Source organism: Onychomys torridus, chromosome 8, assembly GCF_903995425.1.
Source record: "Onychomys torridus chromosome 8, mOncTor1.1, whole genome shotgun sequence".
NCBI classification, from domain to species: domain Eukaryota; kingdom Metazoa; phylum Chordata; class Mammalia; order Rodentia; family Cricetidae; genus Onychomys; species Onychomys torridus.
In genome coordinates, this window is record NC_050450.1 from 262,329 (window position 1) to 280,266 (window position 17,938).

The 17,938-nt window shown below is 44.9% G+C and overlaps 1 protein-coding gene across 3 annotated transcripts in view; it reads right to left on the reverse strand.

Moving 5' to 3' along the window:
• Window positions 1-2,798: 2,798 nt before the first annotated feature.
• The window catches only part of LOC118588480 (protein HIRA), an 81,384-nt gene continuing 66,244 nt past the window's right edge, over window positions 2,799-17,938 (reverse strand). For 2 of the 3 annotated variants that reach the window (XM_036194804.1, XM_036194805.1), the window contains 5 exons: window positions 17,719-17,824; window positions 15,531-15,653; window positions 14,871-15,034; window positions 12,856-12,944; window positions 2,818-3,649 (listed from right to left, as the gene is read on the reverse strand). In XM_036194804.1, the coding sequence (XP_036050697.1) occupies window positions 3,533-3,649; window positions 12,856-12,944; window positions 14,871-15,034; window positions 15,531-15,653; window positions 17,719-17,824 (599 nt within the window). In that variant the 3' untranslated portion in view covers window positions 2,818-3,532. Of the gene's footprint in view, window positions 3,650-12,855; window positions 12,945-14,870; window positions 15,035-15,530; window positions 15,654-17,718; window positions 17,825-17,938 lie in introns of all 3 variants that reach the window. The other variant, XM_036194803.1, reaches the window with a different exon arrangement.

A 17,938-nucleotide genomic window follows, 5' to 3' on the forward strand; every position in this document is an offset into this window, starting at 1 on the left:
AAAACTAAAAACATATAAATTGAAACCATAAAATATAAGCAAAAGACAAGGTTCAAAACAAAATATCCCAAACAAAGCAATATGTAACAATAAATCTCTAAAAATACCTTTGAGTTCATTTTGTGTTGGTCATTTACTACTGAATATGGGCCCTGACCTTAAGTGTGTTTGTATACCTGAAAGGACCGAGCAGACGCCATAAAAGGCTGTCAGTCTTCTCTCAGAGATCAGGCCTCAGTTTCAGTTTCTTGAGACTTGAGCAAGCAGTTTCTGGGAGGGCCGTGAACAAAAGACATAGTCCTTGCAGTAGCTCCCTTTCTGCACGGACTCTGACTGCTCAACGTTCAGCCAGTTGTTTACTGTCTGTGACCCCTCACCAACTTAGAGCTACATGCATGGGTCAATGTGAATGTGTGAGGCCAGCCAGCCCCCATGGCAGCTCAAGGACAGAGCCTGCCCAAAAATTGTAACTGTAAACCCCAACCAGTAAATTCAAAGGTTACATACCCTCACCCAACCATATGATGCCAAGGCTTGTACCACCCTGCTTTCAGTTTTTCCCTTTAAAAATCCCTCACCCTAAGAGGGCCATCCTCCTTGGACACAGACCAAGTCCAGGTTTGCTTGTTATCAATAAACTCCTGTGTGTTTTGCATCAGATATCAGTTCTATGGTGGTCTTGCTTGGGGGTCTCGCAACACAACTACAACATACCCAGTGTGACTCCCTAGGAAAAATCTAAGGTTTTTATTTGCAAGTGGTTATCAATTGGAGATAGCTTCTTGGTTAAGAATGTGAGATCATGTCCATATCCCCATTTCAGTACCAGAACCCTATCTGGTTTGGACTTGTAAAGGCCCTAAGCATGCTTGCCAGTCTCTGTGAGTTCATAGTGTGTCAGTCCTATTATAACACTGTTTCCTTGGCATCCTCCATCCCCACTGGCTCTTACAATCTTTCTGCCTTGCATTCTGCATGGTTCCATAAGCCCTGAGAGGAGGATTTGCTGGGGACATCCCCACCAAATGCAATAATCTGTTTAGGACAGATTATTCCAAGGTCTCTCAATCTCTGCACATTGTCCAGTGTGGATCTCTCTGTATTTGTTCTCATCTTCTACAGGAGGAAGCTTCTCTGCTGATGGCTGTGTGACACAAGGTTCTATGGGTATAGCAGAATGTCATCAGGAACCATTTTATTGTTCCTTAGATGAAAATAGCATTTGGTTTCCCCTATGTCTATGGCCTATCTAGTCTCAGGTCTTTGGCATCCTAGCAGTGTCAGGGATGGATTTCTCATCTCATGGAGGGGGTCTTAAATCCAATCAGATAGTGGTTGGTTATTCCCAAAACATTCAGTGTGTCATGCAGACAGGTCATCATTGTAGATCAAAGGTTTTGTAGTTGGGTTGGTGTTTACCTCTTCCCCCTGAGAGCATGCAGAGTATCTTCCAGTACCATGAAGGGGTGAAGGCTCTAGTTATTCACCAGCTCAACTTCCCTATGTTCAATGAGGTATATAGGTATTTTCTTCAGCAACAGGCCCTTACCATCAGTTTGTGGAGAGTAACCAACAGCCTTGGCAGTAACATGAGTTGTGTGGAGGTTTTTTAGATGGGGCCCCATTGGTCAACAACTTAATTATGTGCAGTCCATTCCTGGCACTGGAGGTTTCACTTGGTGACAAGTGATGTCTAGTTGGGGCTTTGTCTCCCCCATTATTTGGTAATTCCATTTAAATTTCTTTCATGTATGTATATATTTTAAGAAGCTTCTATAATAATAGGTTCCTATATGACCCCTCAATGGCCTTAGTGTTAGCTATTCTGTGGTAGAATATTATTTTAAGGTGTGTTACTTTTGTTTATGTTGCATTTATTTAACTCTGTAAAGCTGTGTTACTGTGCCTGTGTAAAACACCCAATAAAGAACTGAATGGCCAATGCCAAGGCAGGCAGAAAGAATTAATAGGAGAAATCTGGGAGAGGAGAGATCTAGGAGAGAGAAGGAGCAGGACACCAGGGACCAGCCAACCAGCTACACAATCAGCAATGGAGTAAGAAAGAAAGGGATACAAAAATAGAGAAAGGTAAAAGCCTAGAGGCAAAAGGTAGAGGGGATAATTTAAGAAAAGCTGGGTATAAACCAGCCAAGCTAAGGCTGATCATTCATAATTAAGAATGAGCCTCCATGTATGATTTATTAGGGAGCTGGGTGGCAGGCCCCCCCAAAAGAGCAAAAACAATACTATTCCTCCCAATATTCCCTCCCTTCACCCCCTTTGCAACCCTGTCTCCATTTAATTTTTTAAACAGTGTCTTATACTGTAGCCTGGCCTGAAACTTCCTATGTAGCTAAAGATGTCCTTGAACCTCTGATTCTGGCTCCACCTCCTGAGTACTGGGAGGACAGATTGGGCCACCACACTTGGTTTATATGGTACTGGGGGTTGAACTCAAGGCTTTGTGCATGCTAACCAAACACTACCAACTGAGCTATATCCCAGTCTTCTGTTTTTAGACAAGATCCATGCTGTAGTCCAGGATGGCCTGGAACTCACTATCATAGTGACTTCTGCTCCAGACTCAGACTCTCAAGTGCTAAGATTATAGGTGTGAGTGGCTATGTCCAACTTCCAATTTCCTTCCCCACACACCGAAGATGAACTTCTACATGGGGCAGGGAGCAGATGACACAGGAAGATCCTTCTGGCTCCAATGTTGTCACTGCCAGAGCAGAAGAAAGACTCGCAGTGAGAGCGGATAGGACATTGGAAGGGAAAGCAAGACAGGCAGATGGTTTGGTATCCAATGCATGTTCATTTATTTTACACTTAGAAAAGAAATTGCCCTCCCCTTTGTCCCATCCCCCCAACACACAAAGTGTCTCTTTTTACAAACATTTAAAAATTAAACCAAATGAAGATAGACAAGTTAATTTCAGTACAATTATTTTTCAGTGTAGCTGTCATAATTAGAGTTTAAATTTCCTACAAGTAACCAATGTCCAAGTAACTTATAGGGATATCCTGATCGACCAAAAGAAACTCCATATTCCAAGTTAGCAAATTCTAGTACAAAAATAGTCCATGTGTCAGGACAGCTTTGCTTTCACACAGGCTTCGGGTCCGTCTGCAGACTGCAGAACCCCTACCGCTCCCAGGCTCTTGCTCTCACAGATGGCTCCTTCATCAGAGCTGAAGCAGCACGGCTCCTGCCGGGTGCCAGGGCAGGAGCCGGAGACAGGCTCAGGAGACCGCTGCTGGCCCCAGGGCAGGGAGGCAGAGCCCCAGTCCCAGCCCCAGGGCCACAGTTGGGCCCGTGGAAGGACAAGCTGCCCCTTTGGAGTCATCCCAGGCCTGGGACATAGGGTATGTCCACCCAGGGAGCTGGGCTGTGCTGGTGCAGCACAATACACCTTCTGCCAAGTTCTCTCTCCACTACCACCCTGACAGGTGGGGGCTAGTCCCTGGCACCTGCCAGCAGCAAGAGTGTGGCCATGCCCCTGCCAAACCTGGGGCAAGCCAGGACAGGCTACTTGTCTCTCAGGATGTCCAGCTGTTCCTGGCACTCAGTGAAGAGGCGCTGGAAGCGAAGGTTCTGCCCGATGACTGGCAGCAGCTCCTTCAGCAGCTCCCTCTTCCGCAGACCCTGTGGACACAAGAGTGACAGCCGAGGGGAGTGTCAGAGGAGGGTCAGACCAGGGCACCTTTCCCGGCTTGGCAGAGGCTCTGCACCTGATGAACCCAGAGAGCTAAAGGTGGGACCAGATGAGTGTACGTGAGGAAAGGGTGGATAGAAAAGACACTGTGGCCCAGGAAGGAGGGAAGGCCAGGCTCTGTCCCCACACGCCCTACATTTGCTGACAGTCCCCAGTAATCCTGCACTTCCTGGACAGGGTCTTAGATTTAACCTTGTAGGGAGGGGCAGGTGGCATGCCAGGACTGAGGGCTGCTAGGCTGCCCTCAGATGGATGTTCTCCTGGAGCAGGAACTGCAGGGAACCCTGATTAAGAAGGCACTTAGGGGCAGTGGTGGCTGCTGGTGTTCTTCTGGTATCTCTTTCCTCAGCTCCTGCTCGCCGTTTGTTGCAGTCATTGCTAGGCGGGCTCTCTGCTGCATGGGCTGAGGAGTAAATCTAAGCACCAGTACCAAATGGAAACCAGGCCGGCAGAAGGTATTTGCCAACAGCAGAGAAGGCCCAGAACTTAGGCAGAGAATAGGAGCTGCCAGAGGCCAGGTCAGATCAGGGAGGCAACTAGGGCGCAGGAAGTGCCCAAGCTGATGGGGCAGAGGGAGAAGAAGCTGCTAGGCTGATGGCTGAGGGTAGGTGAAGACACAGAGTATGTGCGGCCCCCAGGTTCATTCAACACACACATATAAAAAAAGAATCTCATACTGTATTTTAAATTTTAGTTTTGAAACAGAATCTCATGCAACCAGGCCAGCCTTCCATTCTGATGCTGCCTAGAACAACCTTAACCATTGTCCTCTTGCCTCTGCCACTTACGCACTGATTCACCACCACACCAGAGCTCCATTCTCAACTCTCTATTCTAGACTTCTTTACATACATCCAAAATTCTACTTAAAATGTGAGTGTGGTCTATAGCACTCTTAGGATCAATGGAAGACCATTTGCCTTGAATGTACAAAACTCCAGGTTCTATCCACAGCAATCTGCAGAGGAAAACAACATGTAACCATGGACACTGGAAGTTAAAGATGGAAAAAGATGTTAGTTAACAAGGTATTGGGGTAACGGCTTGTTCATAGCATGCTTCACTCTCAAAGAAACTCTTAACAAAGAACGTACCAGAAATATCAGGTTGGTAAAATACCCTCAAAAAAATATGCAAAGATCAGGATTTCCAATCTTATACAAACTTGGAGAAAAAAAAAATGAAGAACCCTAACTTTATCTATTTTGCAAATAACCCAGCCAAGCCTTAAACCAGAGAAGTATAGAAATGAAAGATTCTGGACTGAAGGATGTCACCATAAAACCAAATGTACAAATAAATACCTTATAAATAATTAGCAACTTTTTCTTTCTTTTTGGGGAGGGGGGTGGTTGGTTTTTTTTCAAGATAGGGTTTCTCTGTGTAGTTTTGGTTCCTGTCCTGGATCTCGCTCTGTAGACCAGACTGGCCTCGAATTTACAGAGATCCACCTGGCTCTGCCTCCCAAGTGCTGGGATTAAAGGTGTGTGCCACCACTGCCCGGCTTTAGCAATCTTTTCTAATGAAACTATAACCAAGTTGGATTTATCCAGAAAGGGGGAGATAAATTTTTAAAAAAAGTATAACTTATTATATTAAAAGATTTCAAACTTGTACTGGAGTGCTTAGCAAAAAACAGTAAGTCAGGTGAGGAAGGCATAGAACTGGAAAATAGAAAATGCTTATTTAAGCTGATTTGATTTCTTATTCCATGTAGAAAACACAAAGTACTGGCAGACAAGCTTAATAAAAACAAAAGATATAGTTGGGCATGGAGATATGTCTATAATCTCATCATCCGGAGGGTGGAGGCAGGAGAACCGCATATGGTCTGGGCCCAGAGCTACACAGAGACCACTTCTTATAATAATAATTTAAAAAGAGGAGGAGGAGGAGGAGGAGGGGAGGAGGAAAAGGAGGAAGAAAAAGAGAAAGAAGAGAGGAGGAGGAGGAAGAGGAAGAAGCAGAGGCAGGAGAAGGATCTCTGTGAGTTCAAGGACAGCCTGAGTTACATAATGAGATCCTATCTCAAAAAAATATTTTTAAAGCATATAAATGATAATGACAAGATCTTTGTGACACTAAGAGAAAGCAAAAGCATTTGTGAATCATGGTATACAAGAAAAAGATTTTCATGCCAAAGGAACAGGAAATGTTTGCAAAGAAACTGGAGAAGAGAATTTCCCAAACTTAAGGAAAGAGAATACCATTTGGACTAAACTCACAGCACACCACGTAAATAATCACCACAGTTAAAACATTAAATGCACAGGGCACAAAGAAAGAGTACCTCAAGCTCCAAGAGAAAGGGGCCAAGTCACACATAAAGCCAAGCCACCATAATTACCCACTTCTCAATGGAAACCTTAAAAGCCAGACAAGCTTAGAGAGATGTACTTCTCAAGTTCTGACAGAACACAACAGCAAACCCAGCCTAATACACTAGCAAAACTACCTGTTATAATCAAAGGAGAAGAAAAACTCTCCATGATGAAAACAGGTTAAAGGAGGGCTGGAAAGACGGCTGAGGTGGCTGTTCTTTCAGAGGCTCCAAGTTCAGTTCCCAGTACCCACATTGGGTGGCATCTGTAACTCCAGGTCCAGAAGATACAAAAAGCCTACAGAAATCCAAAGACCAGAAAAGGAAGCCTCCACAGCATAGTATAGATTAAACAATAAAAACATACATAACAAGTATTAAAAGTCAAAGAGAGAAAAGTCAAGACACTGATGACCTATCAGAATACCTTCAACAGACAAAATGTAAAGGCAGAAGAGACAGGAAAGATGTATTCCAAATTCTGAAAATGCCAATACAGACTATTTGACCCAGCAAAAACATCTACAATAGTGAAGAAGAAATAAAGTCTTCTATGATAAAATCAGATGAAAGGAATTCATGCTGACTAAGCCAGCTCTACAGAGGATAATAGAAGGACACTTCACTTTGAAGAGAAGAGTAAACACACCAAGAAGTCACAGGGAATCAATCAATAACGGCAGGAGGGCTAATCCAAAGAGGTCTAAGAAACAACAAAATGAAAGGAATTAACACATATCTTCCCATACTAACTCTCAATTTCCCAACATAAAGAGACTAACATATTGGATTAGATATAAAACAGGATCCATTCATGTATTTATTCCATATGCATTTAGCTCATAAAACTTTTTTGAGAAACTTCAAATTGACACCTTAATGATTTTCCTTTAGGCCCTGGAAAAACAAGGACAAACTAAAGACAAAAACAGTAAAGAGAAAGAGATGATCACAACCAGGGCTGAAATTAAGGAAACAAAAATGAAAGATATAATCCAAAGAATCAACAAAAAGAAGAGCTTGTTCTTTCAAAGGATTAACAAAACTGACAAACCATTAAGACATTAGCAACAACAGTGACTGGGCAAAGGCTCCTCCATCTTCCCTCAACTGGACCCAATCTATGGTTTAACTTGAAACTGACACCACCACCACCACCACCACCCCTTTCTGTCCCGTGGGAAAGCACCGAAGACTATTCTAGAAACTCAGAGTGGAAATGCCCCAGCTAGCTGCATGCTTTTGGCTTCTGTTACACTGCTTGCTTGCTTGCTTGCTTGCTTGCTTGCTTGCTTGCTTGCTTGCTTGCTTGCTTGTTTGCTTACTTACTTTCCCCTGCAACTGCCAACCAGGAAGGAGTTTTCCTGAGTTCTTTGCCTTTAAAAGCTCCCTGTAAAATGCATTTGAGGCTGCTCTGTGAAAAGTGTTCCTCTCCAGGCAGTTGCCAGCTTAATACAAACTCTCAATCAGAACTTTGGTCATGATAAGTGGTCTCTGGGTCTCTATCCCACAACAGTTGGAGGTCCTACCAAAATCCTTTCAAGACCCTCAGCAGTTTGACCAACCCCAATGCCTCGGCACAGGTCATGGCTGATAGAGGGTGCACAGCCTGAGAGAACTTGTTGCTTGCAGCAGTCAAGGCTCCTCCAACATCCCTGTCTAAATTTCCTTCAGTGAATCACCTGGTTTCACACTTCCAGAGACAAGTCTGGTGAAGGTGTCTTCTGTTTGGACACAGAGGAGAGGTCATACACAGTTGCTAATCAGTATCCAGGATCTGTGTGAGCTGTCACCAGATTCCCCAGGTCTCTTCAGGAGTATGAGCACATTGTGGCCACCCCTAACCTGTCTCCATATTACTGTTTGTGCCTGTCGTGTCTGTCTTTGTCTCTTCTGGTTGGTCTGTTACTTGTCATTGTAAATTGAGATCCAGAAAGTGAACCTATGGGCAGTTCTGCTTCTAACCAGCTTCTTCCAGTTCTGCTTCTAAACAGTCCTTTGGACTGTTTCCTCCACTATTTTCAGGAGGCATACAAAGTCTTCCAGACCCTTTGTGAGTTAGTAATCCTATTTTGATGGCCATCTGCAGGAACATATAATAACCAAAAGGCCCAAACAGCATGGCTGATGATCACAGGAAATCCTGCCCACCCTGATCAGTCTTCCCCACATATATTTTTGGTTAAGTCTCACCCCCTACCAGAATCCAGCAGATGTCTCAATTACCATCCGTGATTACATGAACTCCCCTGACTTGACCCAGACCCCGGTAGTTCTTATCATTCCTCCCCTCCAGCAAACCCCTAGACTCCTTTTGAGAAGAAGGAGCCAAGTGAGAATCCCCCCCCCACACACACACACACCCATTTATGATATATGTTCCCTTCTCAACCAATGACCTATGGAGCTGGAAGTCCCAGAACCCCCCTTTCTCTGAGAAACCACAGGCATTCATCTTTCCTATAGATTGTTTTCTATACCTACCAGCCCACCTAGGATGACTGTCAAGAGGTACTGCCACCATGTTCACATCACAAGAAAGGGACCACATAAGGTTAGAAGCAAAGAAAGCAGTCTTAGTTCCAGACAGAATCTCTGGCTGATAACACTTATCATATTGAGAGTATGTTTCCATCCAACCAACCCCATTGAGATCCTAACACTAACCAAGGTAAGGGAGCACTAGACAACTACAGCCAGACTTTCCTAACTAGGCTCTAAACAGCAGCAAAGAAGCCTACAAACCTGTCAAAGGGAAGTGAGGTCATATAGAGTACTTTAAAGCATCCTGCTGCATCCCTAAAGCATCTCCTATACCTTACTGTACCTATACTCCCATAGACTCACATGCACTGGAGAATGGGTGGGCACTCAACACTGCCTGTCACCTAGTCAGTCCCAGATATTAGAAAGAAGTTACAAAAGTTAGAGGCATCTGAAGGTGTGACTAGGTCCCAGTTCCTGGAGGAAAAGTTGTTTAACAAAAGAGAGAGAGAGAGAGAGAGAGAGAGAGAGAGAGAGAGAGAGAGAGAAAATGAGAGATAGCAGAACAAGAGATTTACCAGGGCCACAGTGGTGGTCCTATGAGAAAACCCAGATAATAAACCAGTTCAACACAACAGGCAATAGAGAGGCCAGGAGACAGGGAGGCCACCAATGAGCTGCAGCAAGGACAAAGGACACTAGAAAAATGAAGAGAAAACATGGCCGGGCCCAGGCTCCTACACTGTAAGCCCCAGGAGTCTAGGGAACACTTAAAGTTAGGGGTGAAAGAACTGACTTCTAAGTACTGGGGTAACATATTCATTCCTTGAGAAGCCTCTAGGCCAATTAAGGGGCAACAGGAAAAACAGCCTACTACCCTGGACTACCACCTGTTCCATAAACCTAGGAAAGAGAACAGTAAACACTCATTCTTGGTCATGCCTAACTGTCCCTATCCCCTATTGGGACGACACATTTTGCATAAACCAAAAGCTACTTTACAGACTTAACAGACACCGAGCAAAATTTTGGTGTCTTACCCTCTGTCAGAAGAATATCTCCTAGCTAAAAGTCCTGCCCCAATCAAAAGATTCACTTGAACTACCTCTCAGATTTACAACAAAGATTCCTTAGGGTATAGGCAGAGACTAAGCCCCCAACCCCACTGGCCCAACACCAAATTCCTATAATTGTTCAACTAACTGTCCAGCTACCCCCATCCAGATTAAATAATACCCAAAGACCAAGGAAGCAAAAGGGAATTGCAGTCCATATTGACTGGCTTAGAAAGACAGGCATCCTGCTGCCCGGCCAGTCACCCTGGAATACATTTCTCTTGCCAGTGAAGAAACCTTGGGACCTCTGGCTATAGATCCCTCCATGATCTAAGGGAAGTGAATAAGAGAGTTGAGACCATCACCCCATGGTGATGATAACTCATGAATCTGATTCCTCCAGAGAAACGGGTGTATACTGTCTTAGACCTGAAAAAAAATCATTCTCTGGCCTTCCATTGGCAGAGCTAAGTCAACCATCTTTGCTTTTGAATAGACAGACCCAGGGGGAGTTACAGCAGGCAACTTAACTGGACCAGGTTGCCCCAAGGATTTAAAAACTTTTCAACCCTGTTTGATGAGACACTAAGTACCCTTCTGTAAAATTTCCGAGGGCCATACTCTTACAATATGTAGATGACCTCCTCCTAGCCTCTGAAACTGAAAGAAATTATTTAAGGGTCACTGGGAGACCTTGGGCTACAGAGTGGTGGGCTAAGAAAGCCCAACTTTGTACATCAGAAGCTACCTATCTTAGCTACCAGCTGAGGGGAGGCAAAAGGATCCTGTCTCTGAGTACGGTTGCTGCCATCCTTCAGATCCCAACCCCAAAGGCTAAGAGACATGTTTAAGAATTCTTGGTGCAGTTGGGTATTGCTGCCTCTCGATACTAGGGTTTGTTTTACTTACTCCTGCAACTGCCAACCAGGATGTCATTTCTGTGTTCTTTGCCTTTAAAGCTCCCTGTAAAATGCATTCCAGTCTACTCTGTGCAAAGTCCCTCCAGGCAGTCGCCAGCTGCCAGCTTAACACAGACTCTCAGTTAGGACTTTAGTCATGCTGAGTGGTCTTTGGATCTCTACCCCACAAGACAATGAGACAATAACAAAAACCTCAGAGACCTAACTCTCAACTATGTAAAGATTTGTTTAACTATGTAAAGATGTGTTGCATTTGTTTAACCATGCAAAGATGTGGTGCTATTTGACCTTGCCTGCCTAAGGCACCTGATTGGTATAACAGAAAAAGCTGATTGGCCAACAGTTAGGGAGGAGTTACAGATGGGACTTCTGGACAGGGAAAGTGAGGAGGAGGAGGGATTTAGGCTCAAGAGAGGAAGGAAAAAAAGAGAAGCCAGGGGCCAGAACGACAGACGCAGAGGAAGCAGGAAAGTAGGACATACAGAATGAAAGAAAGGTAAAATGCCCTGAGGCAAAACATAGATGAATAGAAACAGGTTAAATTAAGTTAAAAGAGCTAGTAGATCAAGCCTAAGCTAAGGCGGAGCATTCATAATTAATATAAGTCTCCATGTCTTTATTTGGGAGCTAGTTGTTGGCCCAAAGAAAATTCCAACTACAACAGACTCTAAAGACTCCACCAAAAGTCTCTTAGACCTGATATATTCCTTCAACAAAGTGGTAGGATAGAAAATTAACACACAGATATCATACCAGTAACATACAGAGAAACAATCCCAAACAGCAACTGTATTCGATACTTTTCTACTGTGGTGATAAAACCAACCAGTAATATATCTTTATACAACCATGTACACTTTTGTACAAAAAAAACAAAAAACAAAAAACAAAAAAACAAAAAACCTCAAGACAGGATCCCGAAAGCAAAACCATGGAAATCAGATTATACCAGATCTTCTAGCAACAGCACACAATGCTAAAGTCTGAATAAGAATATTATCAACAGGGCCCTTAGGAGGAAGATTCTGAACCCAGAATTCATTAGTCAACCGAAAGTACTGCAATGAAAGTAACAACAGAAAACAGAACCAGCCACTGTACACAGCGATGCCTTCAAAGCCTGTGAGGACTGACATGCCAAGCTTTGCCTTCTGACTGCTGCTCTGTGCAGTTGTTCCTCAACTCCAACTCAGGACCTTTGCACTTGCTCTTCCCTCTGCCTGGACATTTTTCTATCAAACATGTGCATGACTTCCTAGTTTCTTCTGCTCAGGAAGTTAGGCCTTTCAGATCACTCCGTACAAAATAGCATCCCACCAATACTCCATATCCATCTATCTACTTTATCTTTCTTTGTTTCTAACACCCAAGCTACGATACATGTAAGTCTGTCCCTCTCTACAAAAGGGAACTAGGTCAGCCTTGTACACTAAGGTTGTATCACGCCAGAATGTACTTGGTCAGAGCAGGTGCTAGCTGTGAGCTAACTCTTGGATCCATAGCTTCTCCTGTCCTTTGACAACTGGCTCCTTTTCCAGCTCAGTCAATGGCACTCTCATCCACCTTTGTCAGGCCACACAACTCACCCACCTACCAAGCTTTGTTGGTTCTGCTACTAACTACATACAGGATCTGTCTCCTTGCCCTTCTCCATGGCCACTACACTAATCCAACTTACCACTGACTCCTGGGTCCTCAGGAGAGCTTAAAGATCTACTCTCGGCATGTGTCTCCCCGTCACCCACGGCACCTTCTCTGCGTCCTGTGCGTCTATCAATGTAGCCTCATGTGGACAGCAAACCTTTACTGCCTCCCTCACTGCCCTCACCAGAGTGTGGGTCCAGGTCTGCAGGCTGCCCCTCCTCATCCACGGGTGTCACTGCAATGCCCTTCTCTACATCTTGCCACTCTTTGGGGGCAATTCAGTCTCAGGGCAGCTTGACAACCTCCCACCTATGTGTGCTCCCTTACTAGAGACACCAGGCCTCACAAAGACAGGACATGATTTTTTTTTTTTTTAAGTAGGTCTCACTATGTAGCATGGCTGGCCTGGCCTGAACTCTCTGTGTAGATCAGGCTGGCCTCAGACTCACATAGATCTGCATGCCTCTCCCTTTCAAGTAATGGGATCAAGGGCATGTGCCACTAGGCCTAACATGATCCTTCATTATTACCACACCAAAAGTGCTGGTAGGTCACTTCTCTCAGCACAGGTGTGACTAGTGCCTACTGAACTCCTGCCCAAGTGTGCAATGCCAGCATGCCAGTAACCCCCTGACAGTGTGGCTCAGGCAGGCACTGGATGCCTCATGGTAAGAACTCTCAAAGCATGTGGCAAGAATGAAAGAAGTACCTACCACTACTGTTGACTCCCACTGGCTCCCAGTGGAGCAGTGAACGGGACCCAGCAAGTCCTTGCATACTTCTCGGAGTCGGTATTCAAACCCTGAATACAGAAAAACAAAACAACAAAAACAGGGACACATTATTAACGGAAATGAAAATCAAGAATATGCTAAGTTGTCATACACATCCAAACTGAATGAACAAACATTTTATTATCTACTATGGGCAACACATGTCTATCTCTTGTTGTCTGGGGTCAAGAGACTCTTGAACTGTTTCTCACTCATTCATCACCCTTTGAACAAGATAGACAGCACCCTCGCTGTCTGCTGGGCCCAAGGAATTAGACCCAGGCAGCTCAGTGATGAAAAGTTGTGGGAAAACATAGGAACTGGTGGAGGGGAGTGGGCTAACAGGGCTTTGGCAGCTGGTGTGAAGAGATCACAAGAAGGAGGTAACTTCAAAAGGGAGGGAGCGGACTGGGAAGCTGACTTCAGAATGACAGCTGAGCATGTCAACCTCAGGGGTCATAGGCAGCACAGTGTAGGTGACACCACCAGAAAGTCTGGAGGAAGAGTTTCAGGCAGTGCTTAGACAGCTGAAGCCGGGGGCTGGAGAAGTGAATAGTGCCTCGCATGTTTCACAAGTGGTCCTCCCCTCACAGCCACGAAGACACGGGGGCCTGGGCTCTGTCCACGAAGTGAAGACCCCAGAGGAGGCAGAGCCCCCATAATATGTAAGAGCAAGTTCTGCTCAACACCCAGGAAGGAGCAAAACATTTCTCAGGGTGGGTACACCACCTAAAACATAGCTGACATGACCTAGGAATAAGGACCTGGGAGGTCAACATGTTTAGGAAGGCCAGCGACCACATTCTGAGAGCACAAAAAGAATCAAAGGGGAGGAAGGCTCAGCAGTAATGTCTACTCTGACCGCAGAATTTACTAACAAACATACCTTCAGCCTGAATCAGATGAGCATTGAGATACTAGCTCTGCCAGTCACTTTGCAGACAACTGGCACATTTTTCTATCTTTTAGATACTTAGGTTTCTTTTCTTTAAATCATATCAAAATGGGAAAGGTGATAAAGGACAAATGTTGCGTGAGATGATCAAAGAAAGAGGTCACTCCAAGATGAATTTTAGGCCTGTGTGGCAGCAGAAAAGTCCAGCCTTTGATGGACTGAACCTTGAACAGCTGTTCAAAGGCATATTTATTGATGGCTATACAGTTGGTTTTTTTTTTTTTTTCGGGGGGGGGGGGGGGGGGGGGGGGAATAAACAAGTTCCTCATACCAAAGTTCCTGATCTAATCTATATGTTTTTCTGAAGAAAAGCATCACATCCCCAAGCACTTCAGTGTTTACTGAGTACAATTTTCAGTACCCAATAACCCAAGAGCTCCATCTGTGCCAGAAGCGCCTTATGACTGAAGTCATGCAAAGGCTATAGAGCTGTTTCAGAAAAACAGCTCTGTCAATCACAGAAGACCATCACTGATCTCCACCAAGATATCTTCAAGGTCAAAAACAGCTCTGTCAATCACAGAAGACCATCACTGATCTCTACCAAGATGTCTTCAAAGTACTTCTAGAACACAACTGTTCATCCTGAGGTTTACCTTAAACACAGTGAAAACTCTTCTGTTCTACTGTCTACCCTTGCTACAGTGACTTGGCTAGATCCCTACAACAGACAGAGCAGAGGGGGCAGATCTGTGGAGAAGCTCTGGAAGCAGAGTGGGCAGCTGTGTGGGGTCACTGGAGAGCTCTGGAGGGGCCTCTGTGCCACACACTGGAAGTCAGGGAGAGGAAAGACTGAGAAGACAGGGTGTCCTTTACCAACACACCTTGCTCTCTGTGGGAGGTACTGCTGAGGACACAGGCATTCAGAGAGCCCTGCTGCTGCAATGGGTGTGGACTGGAGGGTCAGGGAGACACTGGGGGCATGCAGGATCTTCTAGCATAAGGGGCTCAGAGAAGGGAGAAAACAGTCAACAGACACCCTTCTTTGGAGTGACCTTACCTTCATTCACAAGGTACCGAGCATAGAGGAGCAGCCAGTGGCGGTACTCATGGCTTGACTGAAGGGTAAGTGCCGCAGCAACCTGGTTCTCTAGGTAGGCCAACGTAGTCTCCTGCTGCACCACATGAGGCACAGAGAAGAGCCGGGCAGCTTGCCTTCCAGAGCTGCAGAGACCAGCAAGGCAGACACAATAAGACAGGGTATACTACATGGGTGTCAGGAGGCTGCTCCCATGTGCCCTGGTGTACCAGAGAGGAGAAGGAAGGGTGGAGAGAGGGCAAATAAGCTGTCCAAGGCCTCCCATCCATCAGCTAACTAATCTATTAGCAGGTGCCACCAGATTCCTGCCAACCTCCCTATCCTTCACCACAAGCTAGGCAGCATATCTCAGAAATGTCTTGCCCGGTATCTGCTGTTTGGTTCCACAAAATGACAGGCCTATACATTCCCAAACCCTGTACCAGATGGGTATCTATGACCCTTAGGACCCTCACAGACTGTCACCTGGGCCTTTGAAGTGAAGGGACCATCCCTAAAACATATTTGACATACATAAGTAAAAACTAAAAATCCATTCTGCACTCAACAGCAGTTAGGACACAGGAAACAACTAGGGGCCAGACCCACTGTTGCAATGGCCAAGATTCCTAGCTCACATACTTGGAGGTGCGGCCCTGAATTATGGCTAACGGTCCTGAACACAACATGGCGTCCTGGGATGGTAGGCTGTTCCTGAAGTCTGCACACTGGGCCAGTGAATCCTGCTTGTCAGAAACCAGGTTCCTGAGAACGCAAAGAAAGGAGCAAAAGTCAGGAAACAAGAAGACAAAAGATCAGGGGAATGGAGCAAGCCCTGCCCACCACCCTGGCAGCAGGTGAGTGGAGACAGAGCAGCAGTCATAAGTGCCCATGACTGGCAGGTTTTCTAGTCAAGTCTGATAAATGTTTATTCTAAGGCAAGGCTGGTGAGAGGAGTCTCCCTCAACATTTTACAGTCTCAGTCCCTAATGTCTATACACTCCTGGAAGAAATGTATTCTGAATGCCTGGCTCACACAATGCTGTGGCTGCCCATGGCCTGCATGAACTGGCCCTGCTCCATCTGCTAGGCAGTCCCAGGCCTCCAGCTTCTCTGTGCCTTCAATCCTCCTGACAAGGCAGCGCTCCCATTCTCCCAGGACCAAAACAAAAAGTTGATACGTCTTTTCCTACTTCTGAGTTTCTGAAAAGTCAAACTTGGGATCCTCCTGTCTCAACTTCCTGAGTAAGCACCATTGCTACAGTATGTGCCACCATGCCTGGCTTATCTTTTCTTAAATGATCAACATTTTTGCATCACTACAATAATCACACATAATGCACAAGTGTTTGCAAATTGAGAAAGGAGGTAGCAGAGATTTGTTTTTTAACTGAAAAATGAAATCTGTGTTGAATATGAACTTGTGCCCTGGCTACTCTTAACAGAAAAGGAGCTAAGCCGGGTGGTAGTGGTGCACGCTTTTAATCTCAGCACTCGGGAGGCAGAGGCAGGTGGATCTCTGTGAGTTCGAGGCCAGTCTGGTCTGCAGAGCAAGTTGCAAGACAGCCAAAGCTACACAGAGAAACCTTGTCTAAAAAAACACAAATAAATAAAATACTGAAAAAAAAATTTAAAAAAAGGAAAGAAAACAAAAAAGGACCTAGAAGGCAGCATACTTTGGTTCAATGAGAGTCAGTAAGGTGGACAGCAATAGAGGAAGACACCAGACATCAGCCTTCTGGACTTCATGCACATGCTCACATCTGCATACACCTATACACATATCCACCCCTACACATGCAGATACACATATACACATGCTCATATCTGCATACACCTATACACATATCCACCCCTTCACATGCAGATACACATACACACATGCTCATATCTGCAGACACCTATACATATATCTACCCCTACACATGCAGATACACATATACACATGCTCATATCTGCATACACCTATACATATATCTACCCCTATACATGCAGATACACATATACACATGCTCATATCTGCAGACACCTATACATATATCTACCCCTACACATGCAGATACACATATACACATGCTCATATCTGCAGACACCTATACATATATCTACCCCTACACATGCAGATACACATATACACATGCTCATATCTGCAGACACCTATACATATATCTACCCCTACACATGCAGATACACATATACACATGCTCATATCTGCAGACACCTATACATATATCTACCCCTACACATGCAGATACACATATACACATGCTCATATCTGCAGACACCTATACATATATCTACCCCTACACATGCAGATACACATATACACATGCTCATATCTGCATACACCTATACATATATCTACCCCTACACATGCACACATACACACATTTCTAAAAATCTCTAATGAAAGTGGCTCCAAATTCCAAACTCGTCAAAGGAGACATAGAAATCAAAACAGTAGCCTGATCTTCTCTGTAAGTCTCAAAGACAATTTGGTCCAGGTAAGTCCACAAAACTGTCTATTAACACGGCAACCATGGAGCTGATAACCCCATGTTGTTGATGGTGAAGAAGGCTAGTCTAGCAAGAGTCACAAACATTTTGTAGTTATCTGTTCTGATAAAACTGGCTCCAGGAAATAATATAGGAGGCCAGTACCCTTACCCATGAACTCTGAAGGGAGGGAAGCCCAGATTCACAATATCCTACAGGGACAGTAGTACATATACAGGGTGAAAGTTCAACAGAAAAAAGCCAAGCAGGACCGACCGACGGTGTCCAGTATAGACACACTCCCAGGGAACAGGACATAGAGGCAGCTTCTTACCATGTGGAGAGTGATGGATTAAAGCAGTATGCTTTCCCATCAGATAAGTTCATCACTGGGATTCCATGCTGTGTTAGCAAGATCTGTGACACCGTCATATCACTTCCTAGGGGATACCACAGGATTAAGTTCTAGTCAGTAAGCATGAATGCATAGTCACTAATGGAGACATCTGAGCCCTGGCTCCCACAATCTCAACACTAAACCTCTGGACTGCTGC